General features: G+C 43.5%; 5 protein-coding genes across 5 annotated transcripts; 4 read left to right on the top strand and 1 right to left on the bottom strand.

Annotated features, from left to right (window-relative positions):
• The first annotated feature begins 125 nt into the window (after positions 1-125).
• Positions 126-4,430, top strand: EAE97_004308 (uncharacterized protein). Its single transcript, XM_038874820.1, has 3 exons — positions 126-372; positions 440-803; positions 861-4,430. The coding sequence occupies exons 2-3, from the start codon at positions 505-507 to the stop codon at positions 3,862-3,864; spliced, it is 3,303 nt and encodes a 1,100-aa protein (XP_038734264.1). The 5' UTR covers positions 126-372; positions 440-504; the 3' UTR covers positions 3,865-4,430.
• A 2,376-nt stretch (positions 4,431-6,806) lies between these two features.
• On the bottom strand, positions 6,807-7,713 carry EAE97_004309 (uncharacterized protein; the record flags this gene model as incomplete). Its single annotated transcript, XM_038874821.1, has 4 exons — positions 6,807-7,270; positions 7,332-7,554; positions 7,617-7,625; positions 7,679-7,713. The coding sequence occupies 4 exons, from the start codon at positions 7,711-7,713 to the stop codon at positions 6,959-6,961; spliced, it is 579 nt and encodes a 192-aa protein (XP_038734265.1). The 3' UTR covers positions 6,807-6,958.
• Positions 7,714-7,982: 269 nt separating this feature from the next.
• EAE97_004310 (uncharacterized protein) lies at positions 7,983-9,224 on the top strand (the record flags this gene model as incomplete). The annotated part of the gene is made up of 4 exons (XM_038874822.1): positions 7,983-8,120; positions 8,191-8,317; positions 8,368-9,123; positions 9,175-9,224. 4 exons carry the CDS (start codon positions 7,983-7,985, stop codon positions 9,222-9,224), a joined length of 1,071 nt encoding a protein of 356 aa, XP_038734266.1.
• A 1,726-nt stretch (positions 9,225-10,950) lies between these two features.
• EAE97_004311 (uncharacterized protein) lies at positions 10,951-12,202 on the top strand (the record flags this gene model as incomplete). The annotated part of the gene is made up of 3 exons (XM_038874823.1): positions 10,951-11,532; positions 11,594-11,926; positions 11,984-12,202. 3 exons carry the CDS (start codon positions 10,951-10,953, stop codon positions 12,200-12,202), a joined length of 1,134 nt encoding a protein of 377 aa, XP_038734267.1.
• A 3,160-nt stretch (positions 12,203-15,362) lies between these two features.
• On the top strand, positions 15,363-16,569 carry EAE97_004312 (uncharacterized protein; the record flags this gene model as incomplete). Its single annotated transcript, XM_038874824.1, has 5 exons — positions 15,363-15,553; positions 15,700-15,761; positions 15,820-15,831; positions 15,883-16,181; positions 16,291-16,569. The coding sequence occupies 5 exons, from the start codon at positions 15,363-15,365 to the stop codon at positions 16,567-16,569; spliced, it is 843 nt and encodes a 280-aa protein (XP_038734268.1).
• Between the last annotated feature and the right edge of the window lie 1,571 nt (positions 16,570-18,140).

Here is an 18,140-nt window from a genome sequence, read left to right on the forward strand (position 1 = left end):
AGTCAAGCAGAAAAAAAAAGTTTCTATCACAAACCTTTATCGGCTGGTATCGGTATCAGTATCAGCACGCTAAGCACCCAAATAGCAATGTCACTTATTAGTAAATGTGAAATCCCACAATCAAAAAAGCAACTGTGCATCTCTTCTCGAGTACTCCACCAACCCGACCAACATTGGTAAAATACCTTCTGGGCTCCTCAATATTACACAAGAGATATCAAACTTCTGCAGGACAAGTTGTGAATTACGGTCAAAGTTACGATAATGACTTGAAAGTCTTGTCCAGCTTTCAAGAATATCTCCAAAACCTTTGCGCCGCCCTCCCGCCACAAAGGCTACCTCCACAAACATAAGGAATTTATCCAATCTATTGTAAGTACTAATATTCTACTGCTTCATAGCGGGATCTTCAATGATTTATTCTGATGTCTTCTGATAGTCGCCTGAACTACAGCTAGTTCCAACCCTTCACTATTTTGTGTAGTATCTAGACATACTGTCATCATGGAAAGCGCTTTTGCCCACGTTGGGAACCACCTCATATCCGATTCTGCTGCAGCAATCAACGCCGGTGCAGATGATCTCTCAAACATTGATCCGGATGAAAGCTTGTTATATGGTCAATACGGAGGTCATGGTGGCTTGGGATCCAGCAGACGAAGAAGCGATGATGATGACAACGAGACTGAAGTATTCGATGACGACGACACCGAGAGTCTTGCAAGTGTTCCAGTCGATGGTATGAAAACTCTTGGGCTTCGAGGTCTTGAGGATGAGAAGGAACTACCAGCACACGCATGCGCGTAAGTTGAACTATCAACGATCTAAACTGTCCTGAGCTGGGCTGATTTGATGTGTAGATATTGTGGAATTCACTCACCAAGCTGTGTGGTTAAGTGCTTGGGATGCAACAAATGGTTCTGCAGTGCCCGTGGAAATGCTACATCTTCGCACATTGTCAATCACCTTGTTCGCGCAAGGCATAAGGAAGTTCAATTGCACCCAATGTCGACCCTCGGAGATACTGTACTGGAATGCTACAACTGCGGTATAAAAAATGTTTTTCTCCTCGGCTTTATTCCTGCAAAATCGGATACAGTCGTGGTTCTTCTATGCCGTCAACCTTGCGCCTCTGCTCCATCTTCAAAGGATATGAGTTGGGATGTGTCCAAATGGCAACCGTTGATCGAGGATCGATCCTTTTTGTCTTGGCTTGTCTCTCTTCCTACGGACGCAGAACAGCTTCGCGCTCGGCATCTCACGCCGCCAATGATTGCGAAGTTGGAGGAGATGTGGAAGGATAATGTTAACGCTACCCTTTCCGATTTGGAGAAGGCTGCTGGAATTGATGATGATCCAGCCCCTGTCCTTCTTAAATACGATGATGCCTATCAATATCAAAATGTCTTCGGACCTTTAGTCAAGATTGAGGCAGACTACGACCGCAAGCTTAAGGAAGCTCAATCTGAAGATGGTTTAATCATTCGTTGGGATTATGGTTTGAATAACAAGCATTTGGCCAGTTTCATTCTTCCAAAGATAGAGCTTGGCGATGTAAAGCTCGCTGTAGGCGATGAGATGCGACTCAAGTACAAAGGCGAGCTACGACCTGTCTGGGAGGGTGTTGGATATGTGGTCAAAATTCCGAACAATCAATCTGATGAAGTTACCATCGAACTCCGAAAAGTTGGCAACGATAAATCAGTACCAACTGAATGCACCCACAACTTTTCTGCCGATTATGTCTGGAAAGCAACATCTTACGACCGCATGCAGTTTGCCATGAAGACTTTCGCCGTAGACGAAATGAGCGTATCAGGATATATTTTCCACAAACTTCTCGGTCACGAGGTGGCCGCAGCTCCAATGAAAATTCAAATGCCCAAGAAATTTAGCGTTCCTGGTCTGCCAGAATTGAATAGCAGTCAAATCAGCGCCGTCAAGAGCGTCTTACAAAAGCCTTTGAGTCTCATTCAAGGACCTCCGGGAACTGGAAAGACAGTCACATCCGCCACAGTCATTTATCATTTGGCTAAGGTCAATGGTGGTCAAGTTCTTGTGTGTGCTCCTTCTAACGTTGCTGTCGATCAACTTTGTGAGCGTATACATCGAACTCAACTCAAAGTTGTTCGTCTTACTGCCAAATCCCGTGAAGATGTCGAGTCATCTGTTGGTTTCCTCTCGTTGCATGAGCAGGTCCGCATGAATGATAGCAATCACGAATTGGCCAAACTTACTCAGTTGAAGAGTGAGTTGGGGGAATTGTCAAGTCAAGATGAGAAGAAGTTCAAGGCATTGACGAGAGCTGCCGAACGTGAGATTTTGAGCAACGCTGATGTTATTTGCTGTACTTGTGTTGGCGCCGGAGACCCAAGACTTGCCAAAATGAAATTTAGAACAGTCCTCATCGATGAATCTACTCAATCAGCAGAACCAGAATGTATGATTCCACTTGTTCTGGGATGCAAACAAGTGGTTCTGGTTGGAGATCATCAACAATTGGGACCCGTCATCATGAACAAGAAGGCCGCAAAGGCAGGTCTGAACCAGTCACTCTTCGAGCGTTTAGTCCACCTCGGCCTCAACCCCATCCGACTTAACGTTCAGTATCGTATGCACCCATGCCTTTCTGAATTCCCGTCCAACATGTTCTACGATGGTTCCCTACAAAATGGTGTCACAATGCAACAACGGCTTCGTCGTGACGTAGATTTTCCCTGGCCTGTAGCCGATACACCCATGATGTTCTGGTCCAATCTTGGCAACGAGGAAATCTCTGCTTCGGGTACTTCTTATCTCAACAGGACTGAAGCCTCAAATGTTGAGAAGATTGTTACTCGATTTTTCAAAGCTGGAGTACAACCTGGAGATATCGGCGTTATCACCCCATATGAAGGCCAGCGCAGTTATGTCGTGACATCTATGCAGAATGCTGGTTCTTTTAAGAAAGAGCACTATAAGGAGGTTGAAGTCGCTTCTGTGGATGCCTTCCAAGGACGAGAGAAAGATTTTATCATTCTTTCTTGTGTAAGATCTAACGACCATCAAGGGATTGGTTTCTTGAGTGATCCTAGACGTCTCAATGTAGCTTTGACGCGTGCCAAGTACGGTCTTGTCATTGTTGGTAATCCAAAGGTTTTGTCAAAGCATCCTCTATGGCATTACTTGCTGCAGCATTTCAAGGATCGTAGCTGTCTTGTTGAAGGTCCACTTTCAAACTTGCAAATATCGCTTCTACAATTTAGTCGTCCAAAGACAACTTACCGTGGCCCACAACGTTATCAAATGGGATTGCCACACAACGGCCGAAACGGCAATAACAAAGCCCCTCCATTACAGGATTTCACTGACACTGGTTCGATGATGAGTTCTGCTTTGGATGACGTTTCTTCGGTTCACTCGTCCCATCTCGGCGGTGTAGGTGTCGGATCCGCTTATCCCGCCGGCTTTGGTAACTTCCCTCTCACCGGTCTTGACAATTGGCCTGGTCTTGACTCACGAGGCCCACGTGCCAATGGCCAAAAGGGTCGTGGGCGTGGACCTGAGAGCATAGCTGGAGAATCCGTTGCCGCCAGTGAGTTCACTGATGTCACAAGCAGTAGTGTCACAGATGGCAGAGGCATTGGCCAAGGAGGTGTTAGCCTCGGTGTTAGCGTTCACGAAGGACAGAAGCAAACTAGTTTGAGTCAATCTGACCGCTTGAAGCGATACGTCGAATCAGGTGGTCGCATCGCTGATTACAAAACTGGTGATGCTGGCAGTGTCTTTGGCACGAGCTCTCTACTAAGTGGTCGTCGTTTCGATGATGATGAAAAGAGTGTTTCTACTGCATTCGCAAGCCAGATCGGAGGAGGTTATGACTGATTCTACGATGACAAGGTCCATTCTCATAGGACATCATAATCATGATATACTAAGGATATTCCTTCCGGATCAACAGATGGCTCTTTGCTGCTCTGTGCGGCCAGCAACCAATATCGAATTTCATCGATCTATCCTTCATCGATAATCGACCTTCCAAGTTCCGTACCTACACATTTAGGGCGTGAGCATCTACACATATATCATATGTAGAGAGGGTTTACTGCAAGCATGAAATGCCAACCAAGCAGACTGCTAAAGTGTCGAAGGAGAGAAGATGAGAGTGGTGCCAAATTTAGATTGTTAATGGCCGTAGGGAGATTGCTTTATAGGGGAGAGGATATTTTGACGGTGGCTGATGTGGTTGTTCTAAACGAGTGACAGAAATCTTTTGATGGTGAGGTTCATGATCTTATTTAGCATGTCATATTGTAATATTCATTCCCCAAGCCGATGCTTATGGAGTAGAATACTATCAATATTAGCTTTGGTATATGGCCATGCATGCCAACAAGATAGATACTGGCACATCTGCAGTACCTTAGAAATTTCAACGCCTTGCTAGCAAACTTCTACCTGAAAGTGATAACGTGAGAAATGTATTTCATCTTGACTGCTCACTCTGAAAGTCCTATAGAAGACCCTTGTGTCAAAATATGTCAATCGTGAGTTTTCACGTTTAACATTTGGATATCTATGTATGTAGAAAGCAAAGATTCCTTGACTCACAGGGCTCATAGAGTAGTCGCAGCTAACAACCTCGTTGCCAGCAAGTCCCTTTCATCATATTGCAAGCACCAGATCAAAGGATTCTAGAAATAGGCGAGGTGATTTTACTTCGCAGTGCATAACTATTAGCATCGAAGCAATCAGAGCCATTGCACTCAAATTGCCCCATTCATAAACTCTCGGAAATTCCTTTCCTCTAAGCATGAGGTCTCGTGATCGCGGTCGGCACTGGCTGGTTTTTTTTTAGTAAGTTCAGACTATGTACTGCTATCATTAGTGGACACCGCAGGTGTAGAGCATTTCATTAATTCTAGCATTTGACTTTTCCAGCTCGCTTGCGGCCCCTGAAACTTTAGCATCCTTTGCCAAGTCCGCATTCGCAAGCAGTCTAGTTTGTTCGCACATCAAAACGCAGTGGGTTTTCCAAGTTTTCTATCGCTACATGTATTCCTTGAAGTAGCCTAATATCGCTCTCTGACTATCCACTCCAAGTATTCTAAGTATTATGCCTATTCCCTTAATGATACATCGTCTTTCTATGCGTGCAATGACAACCATGCCTCTCGTGAATGAAATCCTTAATAAGCACCCTCTTCTTCCAATGCTTGATGACCAGAAGTCAGGTTTCTGCCTCTCCTTAGTGCCGTAAAGATGTTGCGCGTGTCTGTGGAGGAGTTGAGTGGTGCTTGGAATGTCACGGGGGGGTTCACTAAAGCTACAAGTTCAACCCAATTTTCTGTCGCAGGATCGGCATACTGGAGCACTTGAACCTGATTCTCTATAAACCTTTGACTCCCGTCTAGACTGTAAGGATAGGTGGACTGAAGGTATCAGAAAATGTAAACCCATTTTATCATGGGTCACAGCTTCGATACTTGAATTGAGTCTCGATGGTTGTTGCCCTAGATTTTAGTACTTATGACAGTTAAAACTTTACCTCCATGGTGCAAAAACTCCGGAAAGCTTAGGATTCCACGACTTGAATCATCGTGATGCAATACCAAAGAGGATCGAATATTTCATAGCTGTGTCTTCTGAAATTTTGAAGTGGCAGTGATTTCTGTGGCGTACATTATCTGGGATGCCAGGTGACGGTCAAACTTAAAGGCTTAGCATGATGGGAACGGATCATCTAGTCCTCGTCTTAGCTACCACCAATGTAAATTTGAGGTGGAAACTGGTGAACATACTCATAATGAAAGAGTAATTCCTCAATTTTCATTCTTCTAATAGTCCTTTATTCTTCTCTACATTCCCATGGAAACATAGTCCTCGAACCTTTGTTGCGTTCAACTTCTGAGACCTGGGCTGTGGAGTTACGATCTTGAACTTAGATTCGCCAGCTTCTTCTTCGTCTGTTTGCAAAATGATTTTTCGGAGCTCTGAGGGATAGCTAGCTTATGCTTCATGCACTTCGTGAAATAGTAAAACCCGCTTGAAGGTTGATCAAGACTATAATCAGCTTGTACAGATCCAACTCAGATACCGTGCCCCCACGATTTCACTCCTTCCTTCCTTCCCTACATACAAAACTATGCCCACGTTTCTGCGAGTGATATTGCGAATTTTCGCGTTGAGAAAAGGCAAAAAATGCTTCTCTAGCGACCTGTGACGTACTACTGAGACCCATAGTTGAATCTTCTGAGCCACTGAGTTTTAGTTGGCCTCATTCACAGTGATAACATGATCTTCTTTGACATTCGCATCGATCAAGCATTTCTTTCAACGGCGCTGCATCTTCCGATCCACCGCCGAGAAGTTTCTTCTCTAACGACTGCCTCTTTTCTGGAGCTAAGAGAGAAACGAACCCTAACTTATCTATCAAACTAATCTATCAACCACATCCTTTTCATTATAATGAGTACTACACCAGGAGAAGTTGAATTGCAGCTACAATTTGATTTATCAGCATCCCAATTACCTCGCCGGCTTCATTTCAACTGATGCATTATGACTCTTACTTCCTTATTTCAAATACCACTTCAGTCATTGAACATTCTCCGACACCAATGGACGATAGTTTGCCAATCTCCATACCCAACTCTCACTTCGATTCATGAGGTGTTCAAATTGCAGGCGAGAGTTGTTGAGTCGTCAAGCAAGTTAGAAAATATATAATTATCAGGATGTGCCAGCGATCACGCCAGGATACTGACAAACATATCTCACCAAGTCATCAACCTAGATACTTTTACTGAACTACAAAGTTTGCACAGTCTCAACAACATACATTAGTTTTCGACATTAAAACCAAAGATTTTATAATCTACCTTGAGCCATAAAGATCCCATGTCTTCAAAATCCTCGCAATGATAACCCCCATCCCTAAACGCCAGAAATATGCACGCCGCCTGAAACAACCCGGTTCCTAATCATCATCCATTGGCATCTCATCATCAATATACCTGACTAAAGTAATCCTCATCTCAGTTGAATCATGACCCCTTAGAATATCACTGATGAAGTGAGCCTCAACTTGCATTTGTACCATCTCCAGTGCACCTCTCAAAATCCCACAGAAGATATTCGAATACCACAACTCATCTTGTGCTCTTCCATCGTCTGGCAATTCCACAAAGTCGGCCAAGGGATTTTCTTCAAAAATCAGGGAAAATTGTTTGTTATCGCTCGTCCAGTTCGATACCGCCGGGGTGATGTTCAAGAATATCTTAAACCCAACCTATTGTTTTCTATCAGCACTATGCTCCGCAAATTCCGCACAATACCGATTGAAGCCATACCTTGGAAATCATCTCCGCGGTCTCTCTGAAGTTCGAGCAACGTCTCATGGTATTTGACTTGGCAAGATAATCTTCGATTAAACGTAGCCCAATATTATAACCCATCTTATCAAGCTGTTTGTTGACTTCCACATAATCATTTTCGTAATCTTTGCAAAGTTGTGCGACAATGGTTCCATAGGTGAGAGTGACTAGCTCGGCATTGACTTTGTCTACACGACTTCTGGATGCTGATTAGCCATCGTGAGATATGGCAGGTGTTTCTTGTGTTGCTGGTGTACTTACTTCCAGACCCTGAGTTGCGCATTAGTATATGTCGCCTTGATGACTGACAAGAGATCACTTACTCCTCGCCCATCCTCGCAGCTTTGTTGGAAGCCATACTTGTGTCTTATAAATCTTAAACTACACTTGAAATTGGGTTATGAAATCAATTCATGTTCCGGAGCTGTTCTTGCTACATAATAATATTCCCATTGAAGCTGGAAGCTGGTCCAGGCACAAGCCGGATAGGCGGCCGCACTTTAGCGTACTTTTTAGAAATTCATACTGCGTTCTGCTATTGAGCCTTGGTGCCAACAACGCGCAGCTTAAAGCATCCATATCATTTCTCGAAAAATCACGCGTAGCCTGAAGGAAGAAGTTATAATCATGTCTTCTGGAAAACGTCCAGCTTCTGGGTCCTTTGGATCATCTCAGATGGTTGTGAAGAGACAGAATGTAGGCAATGAGAGCACAGCTCTATCCGCCTCAAATGGTTCAACTGGCAATGGCGCACTCATTCAAGCAGTACGTACCTATCAATATTCATGGAACAATCTGCTATCTGGGAGGTGTCTTACTGACCTCTGTAAAATAGGTACCTCGGACGAGTGGTTTACAAGCTCCAGTGATGCAATTGGAAGGGCATTCAGGAGAGGTATTTGCTGCCAAATTCGATCCCAATGGAAATTATATCGCTTCAGGGTCAATGGATAGATCAATTAGTGGGCAATACGCATTCATTCTGTGTTGCATGCATACTGATACTTTGCAGATTTATGGAGAACGTATGGAAATTGCGAAAACTACGGAACTTTAACAGGGCATAAGGGCGCTATATTAGATTTACAATGGTCGCGCGACTCAAGAGCCTTGTTCTCAGCATCTGCAGATATGCATCTAGCCAGTTGGGATTTAGAAACAGGTACAAGGATACGAAGACATGTTGGACACGAAGAAGTAATCAATTGCATGGATATTAGTAAAAGAGGAGAGGAACTTCTCATCAGTGGATCAGACGATGGGTATATAGGCATTTGGGATCCAAGGACAAAAGCTGCTGTCGATTTCATCCCTACTGAGTTCCCTGTCACGGCCGTCGCATTGGCTGAAGCTGGAAATGAGCTGTATTCTGGTGGGATTGACAATGATATCAAGGTGTGGGATATGAGGAGAAAAGCTGTGGTATATTCTATGCTTGGCCATCAAGATACGATTACATCGCTTCGAGTTTCGCCTGATTCTCAAACACTTTTATCGAATTCCATGGACTCGACGGTTCGAACATGGGATATCAGACCATTTGCGCCAACTGAACGACATATCCGAACTTTCGACGGCGCGCCGGCGGGAATGGAGAAGAATTTGATTCGGGCAAGCTGGGATCCGACTGGAAAGAAAATCGCTGCTGGTGCTGGAGATGGCACTGCTGTTGTTTGGAACAATGAGAACGGCAAAATATTGTACAAATTACCTGGCCATAAAGGAACGGTTAACTGCGCCGAGTTATCGCCTGGAAAAGATCCTATAAGTAAGATTTGCTCCTCCAAACCTGTATCTTATGTTACTAACAATCTTTTAGTTCTTACCGCTTCTTCGGATCGTACATTGCTCTTGGGAGAATTGAAGTGAGATAAGGAGGAGGTCAAAGTCAATGAAAAGATACCCAACCACAAAAATCTTGCAGAAATTCGGAGTTTAGGAATCAGGAACTTTGAAGCTTACGAAAAGCTCTGCAAACCATCCGGAAGGCGTTGAGGGAATGGGGAATTGCGCATGCGAGTAGGATTAGCCTTACAGATGTTTTCGATCGACGGCAATGGTGTAATTGATACGAGCAAGTTGGGAGATCTGAACAAGCACGGATGAATGCTATGAAAAACATTCATACCTTTACCCCTCACCAATCCAAATCAATATATTGCTGATTAAAATAGCCACAGTACGAGATCTGCAAAATTAGAAATTTGTATGGAGCTGAGTGGCTGGATCTTATCTGTAAAAGTATGTAGAAGTCAGATAAATGTGTAAATTGTATCATCCAGCACCTATGTAAACACCAAGAATATCTCATATGTGAATTGACTGCATTGGTGGGATGCATACCGTACTTTCATATTTCTTTCTACTGAAATGATTACATACCTACCTACCTACCTGCCTGCCTCCTGCCTACCGAGCTAGGTAATCTAGATGTTTCTAATCCGTGCTCTCTGCATAAATCATAGCGTTTTCTTCAAAACTCCAAGGTCTTGACCTTTCATCATAAGCAGCGCGGTTAATTAATTAGACGAGCTCAACCCCCCTGAAAAAAGAAAGAAAAAAGAAATTTGATTGGTGGGTCACAACCTTCAACTGAAACAGACTTAAGATTTGAAAATGTGTCCCAGGTCAAACTTCATTTAGACCCAAACAAATTTAATCTACAAGTCACATCCTTACATCCCTGAAATGCGGCTCGCAATTGGAAATATGTCAAACAACTTGATATGCAGGGTCACTGTTATTTTCGTCGCAGATTTATCCGGTATTGTATCAAATTATTTGCTACCCATGGTCATCTTCTAGTCGTCTTCTATGAGACATGAGAGATCAAGAATTATCAGCCAGCTTCTTGAGGAGGTTCTGTCGTTCTTTCTCTGCCTACCAAAATAGAGTAGTGACTGGGACGAAATTAACTACCTAGTACAGTCCACTGAAATCATCATCATCGGCCAAAGCTTCTTCTCCTATTCTGTCTTTTTTGTTCGCATCTTGTTTATATTTGCATATCTTGCTTGAGCTTGAAGTCCGTGAGCTGTGTTCTCCGTTCCTTCTTACCCTTATGTCCCTTTTTAGTGGTCAATTTCGAAGCAATTTCTGACCATTCGAGACTCATTCGTAGAGCGAAGAAGTTCTCTCTCGGACGTTTCGTATTCTTCTCTCACTCTTCACTCTCTTGGGCATCTCTTGGTCTTTGCGCTTTCTTTTGTGCGTCTGGGTTTGTTACTTTACATCACAGTTTCCCCATATTCTTTCCAGATCCTTCTGCTGCCTGCCTGCATATCCTGTCGGTTGGTGGATACTGATTCGCGAACGATTGCTGGCTTTTCGATTCGGGCGTGCAATGAGGACGGGTAGATTTGTTTACCACGATAACTTCACCTTTGATTCGATCTAATGTCTTCGTGTTATATCATACAAGGTCGTGTTGACAGGGCCTAACCTCTCGCTGTGGAAAATAAAACAACTCGGGGGCGTTGTGGGTTTCGCAAGCAACAAAAGCAACTCGGTTTCTTGAAAAGACATTTTTACGATCATCTAGGCACATTGTCTCTATTCACCAGTTCCGCGACACATTTCGAAGTAGGATATAATAATGCCTTCACGACAGAGTGAGATTGGACAGAGGGATATGCCATCGGGCGAATCAGACAGGCGACAGTCGAGGTTGGAGGAAATTCGAGGGGGGCTAAATTCGTTGTTTTCGGGACGATCAAGCGCTGAGGCTAGGAGTCCTTCCCCAGAAAGTCCTAAAGCTCCACGATTAGTTGGCCTTAGCAATCTGCCATCAACGCGAATCCATATTCCGGGCCTTACCATAAGTCGAAGCTCGACGCGCCGAAACTCTGCCGCTGCTGAACCAATATTACCTCGACATGAAGAACGTCGTCCACCACCTGTCGCGACTCGTTCCAATAGTAGACTCTCACAATCCACACAATTTCCAGCAGTTTCGTCTCCTATTTCGACAATACCACCTCGAGTGCGAAGACGATCGGAGCGCAGGTTTCTTAGTGTAGATCCTGCTGAGCAGCATCTAGCCGACTTAGCAGATAGTGGTAGAAGAAGAAGAAGGGTAACTCCAAGGGGAACGCAAGAAAGTGGAAGAGGGTCTGCGCCAAGAATCCGGAACAAAAGAATACGCCAAAAAATATTGCATTCCTTAATATCTGGGCTGGTATGTGTTACATTTTTCTCCATATATCTTTCCCCCCACAATTTTCTAATGTAATTTATAGTTTCTCGTTCTAGTGCTCACGATATATCTTACATTGGCATTGTCAAATAAGGATGAGAGCCAAGAATTTCACGTTCTCTTAATTTTGATTATTTTGATAATTACTATCTTCTTCTGCCATTCTTTAATTTGCCTTTGTATGATGATCTTAAAACCGCCGATAGAGGGAGAACCAAATCCACGACGTCTTCCATCGATGGTTGGACCTGGAGGTTATGCCGAAACCTCAGTCCCTATACCAGTCGCACTCGCCAGAGATGAAGAAGCAGCAGGTATTGAGAGTCAAGCTACGAAAATGCCTCCTCCAGCTTATGGATTATGGAGAGAGTCGGTGGTAAGTAACTCCAATCCGTAGTGAAGACATGACATGGTTATCTAACAATACACATAGAGGGTTGATCCAAATCGGATTTTCTGGCAAAGAAATGAAGCAGCATTAAATCGTTCCATCTCTCGAATATCCGAACGACCCTCGACAGCTAATCGTCCCCCGTCATATATGTCTGATGATGGCATTGATTATGTAATCGAGGCAGCACCTCGTTCAACGGTTACGGGAGAAGACGTATTACCTCGACATCCAGCTGATCGATCGGAATGGCCTCGTTAATCTAACTAACCATGTCTAGTAAACGGACATGAAAGAAAACTCTACGAGAATGAGCCCTTGATGGGCATCATCCGAATTCTGTACATGTATGGGAAAATCAAATTTCACAATTTTGGACTGGGAGATATGGAGTTTTTTATTTGATCTGATTTGATCTGGGGCGTTTAGATGCATATACCTATGAAACATTGATAGCGTTTAGCATAGTGTTTGGAGTTTTTTTTCTTTTGTTTCTACCTTTCTACTTTTGTGGGTGGTATCTCTCGTGGCTCTTGAGTAGGTCATGGTTCTTTACGTATATTTGGTGGGAATGTTGGAATGGTGTTGAAAATGGAGGGGAGATACAGATATAGTATAACAGTATTTGGAGGGGAGTGTGTGGTAAGAGTAGAGATTGGAATTTTAGATATTAGTCTTGGCTTGGATGCAGTGAGTGATGGTGGGTAGATGTGGAGATGGGGGAGATCATTGGATGGATAGAAGGATAGATGAGTGGAGATTCTAGATTCTGGAAGAAGAGATGTGAATATAAAATATACCTATATACGATATCAGAAGTAACAAATAACAAGCAATAAATTTCACAAGAGCCGCATCGTATTGTCACAACGCGTGGGAGTTCGCATGGCATGCATGTGCAAGATAAGATGTCTTGCTTGGGTGTGTGGAGGTAAATTGATTGGGTTGGCTGATTGTTGGTGCATAGAGTGGGTGCCTAGAAGGTGTAGGTAAGGTAAGGTACGAAAGGGGATGCGGTTATTTATTTCTTCTGTACTGAGGCTGTGGGATTGGTGTCGTATGGTAGATAGATATATATCTAGTATATCGTAGCTATGAATGTGGTAGGTATGTATGTATAGAAAGTTACCTAGGTGCCTAGGTACTCTCGAGGGAAATTTCATCATCCATCTCGGATACTTGTAAATTTGTAGAATTGGTGATTACAGATCGGGATTTCTGTTTCTGTCTATCTTGTCTTACCTAGGTACCTAGACAGTCCTATTTACATTTTATGGGGTACAAGGACGGATTTGCTTAATGTGGTATTTAGAGATTATGGATCTGGATTCGTTTTTGATGTTTGGAAATTGGGAATTGATTTAGTATGGAGTATGTATGATATGGTAGAAAAATTAAGATTGGGAAAAGGCGGCAAAAGGGAAAAGAGAGTGGAGGTTGGGGGCGGCGCAGCGAGACTTGCACCTGCACTGGGGGTTTACGGTTTACGGTTTACTAGGAGAGATGTAGCTGGGGAGAGGGTAGGTGTAGTAGAGATTCCTCCGCAAAAGCTTTGTAAGAGCGAGGGGGGTACGGTGGCCGGCTCGGGGCCGGGTGGGCGAGAGGTGAAGGGGAGAGTGGTAGTTATGGGAAGGATGGTAGTCATTGGAAGGACGGTGTGTATAGAGAGAGGATAGGAAGAGTGTGGAGGATGTATTGTATTGTATCTTTGGGGATAGAGACTTGGATTTGGATACCCTCGGTCGTCCCGGCTGATAAGCTCATAAGATGGGAAATCATTGATGAGAATGCACTTTGATTGGACGGCTCTCTTTATTCTTCTTTGTAACTCTGCACCAAGTACTCTCTCTGCCTACATAGTAGCTAGTCTCTGGTGTGAAATGCATGGTTCGTTCTGTTAAATATACCTACTCTAGAGTCGAGCCAAATATATAAACGAAATCAATACGAGGCAAGGAGGGGCTTTTGCTCACTCGAGACTCACACACTCCCTCACTCAGCCACTAATCCGTTTTTTGCCTAAAATACTAGGTAACAACCATCCTGACAAATCACTTTTATCAATCAGCCAATATTTTGAATCCTATTACTCGAGATCAAAGAGGCGAATGGACAAAGTTGATATGAACTTCTGACTTCTTGGAATGTACTGGTAGGATACGATGAGATTCCATTTCAATGATTCCATACTTTCCTCAATAGTAAGATACCAAGTTGTTAGTTGGAAAGTATATCCTCCTCTATCATAGCGTACCTATCTATACTCCGTAGTAGGTATTGCTACCTAATAAGAAGTAGTCCACGGGTGTACCGTACCGTACCCGTAAAATCATCAATTGTTAAAAATCAACCGATATTGATTGATTAACCCCCCCATTCCAAGTATTCAAGTGATTCTCCATTATTTTATCTATTTGAACCAATCAAATCTATCAATTTCCCCAATTTCCCATTCATTCCCATTCATTTCATTCCCACTAGTTCGTTTATCAAAATTCACTCGTGTTTTTTTTTTGCCCTGCCCTGATCCTACCTATCTACCCACCCTTAGACTACCCACCTTGGATTACCATTCATTCATTATTCGCCATTAGATTTTCCATTGGGCGGTTGAGCTAAACTAAGTCTGGCACTAGTCGCCATATCCTAATTCAGAAGCTAATCTCTTTCAAGACTAGATCATTCTCAAAGAATTAGGATCTTTGCTAAGCTAAAGTTTTCCAGGTTACAAAGGGACATCCTTTTTGAAGTTTTGCCTTCCGAAATCCCTCCACAAAATAAAAACCACATCACACACAATTCTGCAGTCTCTTTCGCGAAACGTTTGTATCACGGGAGGTAGAAGGAAGTAGGAAGTAGCTGTTGTTGAAGGAAAGGTTGATATATTTTTCAAGAACGGGAATCTAAGAAGCAAAAGTCCAAAGGAATTTTATTCTGTGAGTACTTGCTTATTTTCATTTCTCCTTTTTAATTCGTTGATGGTTGGATTTTGTTTTGGGAGGGGGAAGAATGGGAAGGGAGGAAAAGGGAACTACTTGAAAGGTCTGCGCCGGCTCTGGCTTTGGCTTTGTACCTCTTACGATCCTACGTCCTCAAGAGTTGAACAATGTCTTTTGGATATGGAACAAAGCAAACCATAAGGTGGCACATCTACTTGATGATACTCAAACCTATCCAACGTCCGATCTTTCCATCCTCAATATTACGTACAACGACTATCCTTACCAAGTGAACAAACAAAGTCGTCGAAAGCATGTCAACGAATCACCACAATATAAATCTTATACTCAAAGGTTGCACAGCATTTGTACGCCCTGCAGCCTGACGATGATGCTGGTCATGCAACTGCAACGTTCTTCTGGTGGATATTTCAATGCGAACTTACCTCATCGCCAAATCTTCTTAAGCAACAATCACCAATATGCCGACTTCGAAAGTTGAGGAATGGTTAAGATCAGATCGTGTGGATGAGCCACCGCATAGATGCAGGAGGATTGTTAAAGAATGGGAATTGGAGGATGGTGCCTTTGTTATTTGCCGTGCTGATGATGGAACACAACAGACACATAAATTAGTAGCCATGTCTTCATTATCTCGTCGTGCTTGCTACAAGTAAGTCCCTCCACTTTCTCTCGGACATCAAGGGATGCTTGGCTCTGGAACTTATCTTCCTGGCGACATCTCAAAGAACTCAATGCTTTTTTGGTGTTATGCAACATTCTTGTTTCAAAGGGTAACGCTAACATTGGTATTTTCAGGTGCGGAAACGTTGGTCATTATGCTGAAGTTTGCGCTTCTGCTGAACGCCTTTGCTACAATTGTGAGTACATATCAAAGAACCTTTGATAATGAATAAGACTAATACTTTTGATGATTAGGCAAGCAACCTGGTAAGCCTTCAGAAGCAAAGCACAGCTTTTTGTCATACTAATGCGACGTAGGACATGAATCGAATGGCTGCCCATTGCCAAGAACTACCGAGGCTAAGCAGTGCTACCACTGCCAAGGTTTAGGACACGTTCAAGCCGACTGTCCAACTTTGCGTATTAGCGGAGCTGGAACCACCGGTCGATGCTACAACTGCGGTATTCCTGGCCATTTGGCTAGAGCTTGCCCAAACCCAAACAACGGAATGCAAGGTCCTCCACGTGGACTTGGTGCTCCTCGTGGTGGATTTGGCGGTGGATTTGCTCCTCGCGGTGGATTTGCTGGCGGACCTCGCCCAGCCACTTGTTACAAGGTAAGCAATCTTCTCTCAGGTTGCCACATGTACCGAATCTTCCGGCAGCATGTCATGTCGGCAACACTTCGGTCTAGTGCCTCGGTTACATTAAACTAACTCCTGATAGTGCGGTGGTCCAAACCACTTTGCCCGTGATTGCCAGGCTCAAGCCATGAAGTGCTATGCATGCGGAAGAACTGGACACAGCTCCCGTGAGTGCACTAGCCCCAACGGCGGTGTTAACAAGGCTGGAAAGACTTGTTACACCTGTGGAACCGAAGGTCACATTGCTCGTGACTGTCCATCAAAGGGACTCAATGATAACCTCGCTGGAGAGGGTGGTGCCGGCATAGTTAGCAACATGGAAGGTGCTTCAATTGCTCCTGTTGCAGCTCCTGTTGCATAGGTCCCTTTACTAGGGATGCCGTTGTTCGATAGGCCTCGATGAACTATCGATCATTGCTTTTACACTGGTTCATCGTATTTTGTCTCTCATTTGTAATTTGGACAACATCAATTGATCCAAGGCCGTCTACTCGTTTTCTCGGTGTGCGAAGATCGAACAGCATTATAAGCATTATATCAAAACCTTACGGATTGCTTCTTTTCGGCGCTTAGTCATTTCCCATGTTTCTTTTGATATGTTCAACAAAAAATTAAAAAAAGCATTTCTGCACGCGATATCCATTTCCTATACCCTTTACGAACTGGCAACCCGGTAAATACCTACAACATTACCCATGACGACGTGGAACCATTATTTTTGTGGTTTTCATCTTACAAGATAGATTTCAAGATTTTTGGGCGACTTGCAAAGCACAAGCAAACAGGCGAAAAGTTCTTTTTCTATCTTACTTTTAATGATGTGATGTTATGAACAAATAATGGGTTCAATCTCACATATGATCTAATCACAAAGCAAGCAAGAGGCTGTGAGGCACGAATGGTTGGAGAGTTGGTCTTTGTTGAAGGTGAATTTCAAAGAACGATAAGAAATAAGTGATAAGATATGAAGTTGGACGGACGATGAACGATTTGAGGGGATCCCAAAGGAAAGGAACGAATTTGGGCTTGAGAGTACCTAGGCTGGACTGGGGACTTTAGGTCTAGATTGGTGGATTGAGGAAAAGAAAGACTTTTGTTGATCGATCGTCGTTTGTTGACTTCTTCTTTTATGTGCTTAGGGATACTTTTGAACGGGGTGGGTGTGTGGAGATTCAGGGGAGGTGGAATAGGAATGGGAATTGAGTGATGCGATTGTTCAAAAATGAGTTTTGTAAAATTTGTGTGATGTGATGTGTGTGTGTGTGTGTGTGTGTGTGTGTGTGTGTGTGTGTGTTTGTGGTTTGGAGGGTAGGTGAGATGGGGTATGAGTGGAGTGAAATGAAATGGAGTGAGTGAGTGAGTGAGTGAGTGAGTACCTATGAGTTGCTTCTAATGTATATTGAAGTGTCTGTAAGATTACTTTGGAGTTTTGAGTAATGGGTATCGAATATGTGTTTAATAGATCTCTGTTAGATATCTAATGAGTGTCTAATCGGTGTTTCATAAGTGTTTAATGAGCGTCCAATCAGTATTGTATTTATGTTTGCATAAGTGTACGATGAGAATACTAAGGAGGTATGTGGAGGGAGTGTAGGAATTCGATGAAGGATGGGTTGATTGGCTAATTGATTGGATATTGATTGAATGGTTTGATGGTTTGATGGATAATAGGAATATTGATGAGAGATGAGAGGTCGGGAGGGATGATGAAGGATGCTGGGGGGTGATGGGAGGTGATGGGAGGTGAGAGACGAGAGATGGGAGATGAAGATGAGAGATGGTGAGAGGTGGTAGGAGGTGGTGATGTTGAGATTGATGGGGTGTGGATGGATGGGTGGGTAGATGATGAGTAGTGGGTGAATGGATGGGTGAATGGATGGATGGAGGCAGAGAGAGAAAGAGAAAGAGAGAGAAAGAAAGGGGAGAAAGAGA

Source organism: Botrytis byssoidea (assembly GCF_014898295.1).
Source record: "Botrytis byssoidea strain MUCL 94 chromosome Unknown BBYS_007, whole genome shotgun sequence".
Taxonomy (NCBI): domain Eukaryota; kingdom Fungi; phylum Ascomycota; class Leotiomycetes; order Helotiales; family Sclerotiniaceae; genus Botrytis; species Botrytis byssoidea.